General features: G+C 47.2%; 1 protein-coding gene across 13 annotated transcripts in view; it reads right to left on the reverse strand.

Annotated features, from left to right (window-relative positions):
• Nucleotides 1-5,448, reverse strand: part of NUBPL (NUBP iron-sulfur cluster assembly factor, mitochondrial) — a 152,634-nt gene extending 147,186 nt beyond the window's left edge. For 8 of the 13 annotated variants that reach the window (XM_075151704.1, XM_075151703.1, XM_075151705.1 and 5 more), the window contains exons 1-2: nucleotides 5,285-5,448; nucleotides 4,163-4,310 (exon numbers count right to left, since the gene is read on the reverse strand). In XM_075151704.1, the coding sequence (XP_075007805.1) occupies nucleotides 4,163-4,310; nucleotides 5,285-5,410 (274 nt within the window). In that variant the 5' untranslated portion in view covers nucleotides 5,411-5,448. Of the gene's footprint in view, nucleotides 1-4,162; nucleotides 4,311-5,023; nucleotides 5,230-5,284 lie in introns of those variants that run through there. The other 5 variants (XM_075151708.1, XM_075151711.1, XM_075151707.1 and 2 more) reach the window with 5 other exon arrangements.
• Between the last annotated feature and the right edge of the window lie 552 nt (nucleotides 5,449-6,000).

Consider the following 6,000-nt stretch of genomic DNA (forward strand, 5'->3'; position numbering starts at 1 on the left):
AAATCAGTTACTCTTCTTGAAATCAGTACAAGTCTGGGAAGGTTTATTAGTTTGGACTTTGTAACTTCCAAATCCAAACTGGCCCTAGGAATAGCACAGTTTAATTCTCAGAACATTGAGCTAACATTACAAATAAAAGTTCTTGGCCCAAAATCAGACACGTACATAGCCAGCTGAGTATATCTACATCATCAATAAAATACCTACAGATAACTAAGATGAACTCTCTCTGAAAGATAACTTTCAATACTTACATCTCAATGTAAGTGGCATTTAGAAATAGAAGAACCAGTTTATGACTATTTATCAGAAAATTTTAATATGTAGAGAAGGCCCAGAATCAAAAAACATGCCATTGATCCTGAAAAGAACCATGAACAAATACTATTATCACCTTTGCCAAAGCCCAGACCTGTGTCTGGGTTGGTCAGGTGAATAGATGGATTTTGGCCCCCAGTTTGAAAGGGCGAGTTTCAATAATAGTACATCCTACATGCAGAATAAAAGCATGCAAGAGAAAAAAAAAATTAAAACACAGTTAATATGACTGAGATACATTTGACCATGTGTTGACTTTATCTCCTGAACAATAATGAAAAATCTCAGCCCGTTAGTCTTTGCTAAAAATGTCTTAAGGCCAGGGTAGTTGGTAGTATCAGTAGTTTTATTTTCCTCAAACTGCAGGACTAACAAAATGTGAGCAAGAACACCAGCCATTAATTTTATTCCACTTCCACAGCTGAAAACAGTAAGAGTGTCAATAAATTCAAAACTTCTCTTCTTTCAAGACCACACTTTAAACTCTTCTCATGCCAGAATCAATTTTCTACTCTCATCTTCAGAATGCAAAAGAGGAGCCAGAAGAGACAGATGAAGAACATACAGCAGAATGCTGGTAAAAGACAGAAACTTGACAGGAGAGAGATAGGCAACATAGGAAACAAACAAACAAACCAACACTTACACTAGGCAAACAACAACAACAACAACCACCAACCACCAAACTATTTAAACACGCATTGAAACATATTTTTTCTGTAATACAATTTCTTCTTTTAATCATAGAATCATAGAATCATTAAGGTTGGAAAAGACCTCTAAGATCATCCTGTCCAACCATCAACCCAACACACCATGTCTACTACACCATGTCCCTAAGCGCCTCATCTACACGTCTTTTAAATACTTCCAGGGATGGTGACTCAACCACTTCCCTGGGCAGCCTGTTCCAAGGCCTGACCACTCTTTCAGTAAAGAAATTTCTCCTAATATCCAATCTAAACCTCCCTTGGCGCAACTTGAGGCCATTTCCTCTTGTCCTATCGCTAGTTACTTGGCAGAAGAGACCAACACCACCTCGCTACAACCTCCTTTCAGGTAGTTGTAGAGCGTGATGAGGTCTCCCCTCAGCCTCCTCTTCTCCAGGCTAAACAACCCCAGTTCCCTCAGCCGCTCCTCATAAGACTTGTGCTCCAGGCCCTTCACCAGCTTCGTTGCCCTCCTCTGGACACGCTCCAGCACCTCCATGTCTTTCTTGTAGTGAGGGGCCCAAAACTGAACACAGTATTCGAGGTGCGGCCTCACCAGTGCCGAGTACAGGGGCACGATCACCTCCCTAGTCCTGCTGGCCACACTATTCCTAATACAGGCCAGGATTCCGTTGGCCTTCTTGGCCACCTGAGCACACTGCCGGCTCATGTTAAGCCGGCTGTCAATCAGCACCCCCAGGTCCTTTTCCTCTGGGCAGCTTTCCAGCCACTCTGCCTCAAGCCTGTAGCGTTGCCTGGGGTTGTTGTGGCCGAAGTGCAGGACCCGGCACTTGGCCTTGCTGGACCTCATACAGTTGGCCTTGGCCCATCGATCCAGCCTGTCCACGTCCCTCTGCAGAGCCTTCCTGCCCTCCAGCAGATCAACACTCCCGCCCAACTTGGTGTCGTCTGCAAACTTACTGAGGGAGCACTCGACCCCCTTGTCCAGATCGTTGATAAAGATATTGAACAGGACCGGCCCCAGTATTGAGCCCTGGGGAACACCGCTCGTGACCGGCCGCCAACTGGATTTAACTCCGTTCACCACAGCTCTCTGGGCTCGGCCGTCCAGCCAGTTTTTTACCCAGCGAAGAGTGCACCTGTCTAGGCCGTGAGCCGACAGCTTCTCTAGGAGAATGCTGTGGGAGACAGTGTCAAAGGCTTTACTGAATCATTGACTACATTGATTTCAGAAGACCAAAAAGTGCTAGAAGCAAGAGAGAATACAATATGAAAGCTATATGCAACAAACAGAAAGAGTTATTCAACAGAAATACAAAGATAGGTTAAGGAATGGCCCTGACAAACTTGACTAGAATGCATATCCACTTGTCCTGAAACGGAGATCCAGAGCAACTGAAACATAAACACACTGGTGGAAAGAATATGAAGAGCCTTGACAGTCCTTCAGAGAGATGCAGACAATAAGACTGATGATATTTTCTGTGGTGCTTTAGGAATTAGAACTGCATACCACCCTCCTTCCTTTTCAAATCCTGCTCTCAAAATGAGTCTGTGGAGTTGTCACCAAACATGTTCCCCACAAACCTCCATTACAAAGAACATAATTTTAAGTATGTAATTCATGATGCCATGCAATACCTTTGTTCAGAAGAGTTACCTGATCTTCAGTTGTTGATCTGAACCATGAAATTTATTCTCATTTTAATAAACAAGAATCTAGATTTGTTTTTCTTCTCAATATTATAAATGAATACATTAACAAAAAGTTGTCCAATACAGCAACATCTGAATGGTTCATTTACATTTCAACTCTCTTACTTAAGGCTTGTTGAACCCTACTTTTTTATTTTTAAACGCATGGGTATGAACTCCCAGCTCTTTAAGTGTTATTTATACATCTCATACTTTATATACAAATTACATACAGATATGTACAAATTACATACAGACGCCAGTTAGTGGAACTCAAATTAGCACATTTGTTTGCAGAATGAGGAGGATAATCTGAATTTACTGTTCAAGTTACATTCAGTTTGTAAATCTGTTGATTTACAAACAGATATTCGGTATTTTCAGTAATCTGAAACAACCAGCCTGTGAATTATAACCATCAGCCAAAAGGTACAGCATTAAGAAATGCAAGTGTTGATTGTTTTCCATGCCTTTGTACAGGAATGTGTATCTTATGTATAGAATAGTATATATGTGTATCCTACATACAAGGAAAATACTTTTTTTTTTTAAAAAGTACAGTTACTCTTACTATGGATATCATATTATATCAATCATATAATATTTATTAGACAGTCAGTCCTTTTCAAGCATGGCTGAAATACAAACCACAACATGAGAAATTAAGAGCTACAGCAATGTGTTATTCATGGCAAATGGAGATGAACAGCAGACAACATTCAACTAAAGGATGACTCTTTTCCTAATCTAGATGCTAAGGAAGAGATTTTTAAACAAATTTCTAACACTTTACAGAGATCTTTGCAATGAGGTGTCAACTTTGTTCAAGTTCAAGCAAATTTCTGCAGTACTGGTAACCGATGTACTATCTTGTTCTACCACCTAGGAACTGCACAGCTAGAGAAAAAATAATTCAAAACCTAATGGGGTGGGACTGAGAGAAGAATTCAAGATTCTTCACAAGGCTCTGATCAATTTGTGTTGTTTATAACTACTGTTTCATCTTTTGTTTATGAAATGCCTATACAAGTAGTTGAGAAAATTGGACAGAGACCTGATTTTAAAACCTTCTAAATATTAGTATCCTCTACAGAGCCCATGACTATGCCGACATAGCACGGAGGAGCACTATACAGGCACACCTATGCTGCTAGGGAAGGAGGAACAATACCACTGCACTGGCATATGATCCCCTCCACCTCAGCTTACACAGCCTCTTAAGAAAGCAGACTGTCCCAAGACAGCACTGCACAATTATGAGGATATTATTTCAAAGCTGTCTGCTCGAGTTGTACCTCATTTAAAGCCAATACCTCTGTACCCACATAGATTCTCAATGGCTGCAATGCGACTTGACAGAGGTGAAGGGCTGTGTTAGTGGGACTCAATTACAAGGTAATGACAGAACAAGTGCCCAAATATTCCTTACAAAGTATTACAAAATGTGCAAAGTAAACAATAAGAAAACCAAATCTTACCTGCTGTTGTTGATTTTCCAACTCCCCCTTTTCCAGAAGCAAAGACCACCACTTGCTTAACTCCTTCTATGGGCTTCTGTTTCGGCAGCCCGCGTGACAGGATCCGGGCACGTTTGTCCCTCAGGGCCTCATCCCTGGAGCTTGAGGACTAGCAGAAACAGAAAGCAAGTGAATGCGTATGCACCAACCTGCAGCTTTCGCAGGGAAAGCTGACGGAAGAACCCACCTGCGTGCCAAGAAATTTTCACTGCTGGTCCAAAAAAGGTTTTGCACGCAAGCTCTCCCAAAGGGAGCCTGCTTCACAGGCCGGCAGGGACGGGGCCTACTTAAAAATAACCCCAGTGGGCATTTTGTTTAGACACATAGTTAAATATAATCGATCTTAACACTTAAAAGAAAAAAAAAAAGAGGGTTTGTGTCAGAATAAACCAAAACACAACTTAAAAAGTTGGAAGCTTTAAAAAATAGGCTAGACCTAGGGGCCTTTTACGTTACAGTTGCTTCAAGCAGGACAAACATCGCTAGCAGCAAAGGAAGAGAAGCCCTAGGCGCTGAGGCGCCGGTGAGGCAGGGGCAGCTTTCCAGAGGGCCGTCCCTCCCCTCAGCCGAGCCGGAGGCAGCTGTACAAGTGCCGGCTCGCTAGAGCAAGTCCCACTTCGCTGCTGTTCCAGACCAAGAGGCACACAACGGCTCTTCTGCACCTGCGGGCCCTCCCCGCAGGGCGGGCGGACTACCGGACAGGAGCCTGCACCGCTACAGGCAGCGGCCCACTTACTACCTGGGGCGCAATTTTACCTCCGCAGGCAGCGAGCGGTCCGCAGAACTGACTAGGGCCCAGGCAAAAAGCCCGCAGAGACTCACCTCCTCCGCTCGCTCCGCCCGCTGCCCCAGACCACCGCGCCGCTAACGCCCTGCAGCGACCGTATCCCCACAACGCAAAGCGACTGCTGAACGCTGCCCGCCGGGGCACAGCCCGCCAGGACACCCGCGCAGCTCTAGGCCACGGTGGCCCTCCTGCTCCCCACCCCGCAGCTCCCCACCACGCACACTGCACGGCCGTCCCGCTCCCCTCCCGCCGCGGGGCGGGCCCGGCGCACGGCGGAGAGCTCACGCTTCACTCACCGCGGAGTCGGCAAATGGAGCGGCGGGCCCGCAGCCCGGGTCACGCCGCGGCGCCGTTGGAGCCCTCCCGCCACCGACGGAGAGACGGGCGGCGCGCAACGCCCAGCGCCAGGCGGGAGCCCCCATGCCCACCGCCTCCCCCGCCCCGGGCGCGCTGAGATGGCGCCGTCTCGCCGCGCCTCGGCCCGCCCCCTGCGCCGCGCCGGGCCGCGCCTCTCCCCGCTCAGCCGGTGCCTAAGCCCCTGCGCGGCCCGGGAGGCCCGGAGCCCCGGCGGCGGGGCTGGGGCTGGGGTAAGGGCTGGGCGGGCCCAGCAGGCCCCGGGGAGAGCGGAGAGCTTGCTGGAGGTGGAGGATTTTGCGCTGAGAGAACTGGCGCTGCTCCGGACCTTGGCGGAACAGACCAAGGCCTTCCCGGCTGAAGTGCCGAGCGGTGGCACAGCGAAGCAGCAGCACAAAAAAGCAGCTCCTTGCCGCTGTCTGTAACAAAACTGGGCCCAAGGGGAAAACACCGGGTGACCATATGCATTGCAAATGGGTTTGGGGTTATTCCTCATAGTTTTGTACTCATCCCTGCTGAATCTCACTCTGGTTTTCCCTGCGGCGCTCCTTCAGCTTGCCGGTGCCTTCTGAATTCTCATCTTGGCCCGCAAAATGGTTGGCAAAGAGCTTGGTCCCTTCTTGGTTTGTGTCCTCCGCAAATATAATAAATATATTCA

This window comes from Calonectris borealis, chromosome 5 (genome assembly GCF_964195595.1).
Source record: "Calonectris borealis chromosome 5, bCalBor7.hap1.2, whole genome shotgun sequence".
NCBI lineage: Eukaryota > Metazoa > Chordata > Aves > Procellariiformes > Procellariidae > Calonectris > Calonectris borealis.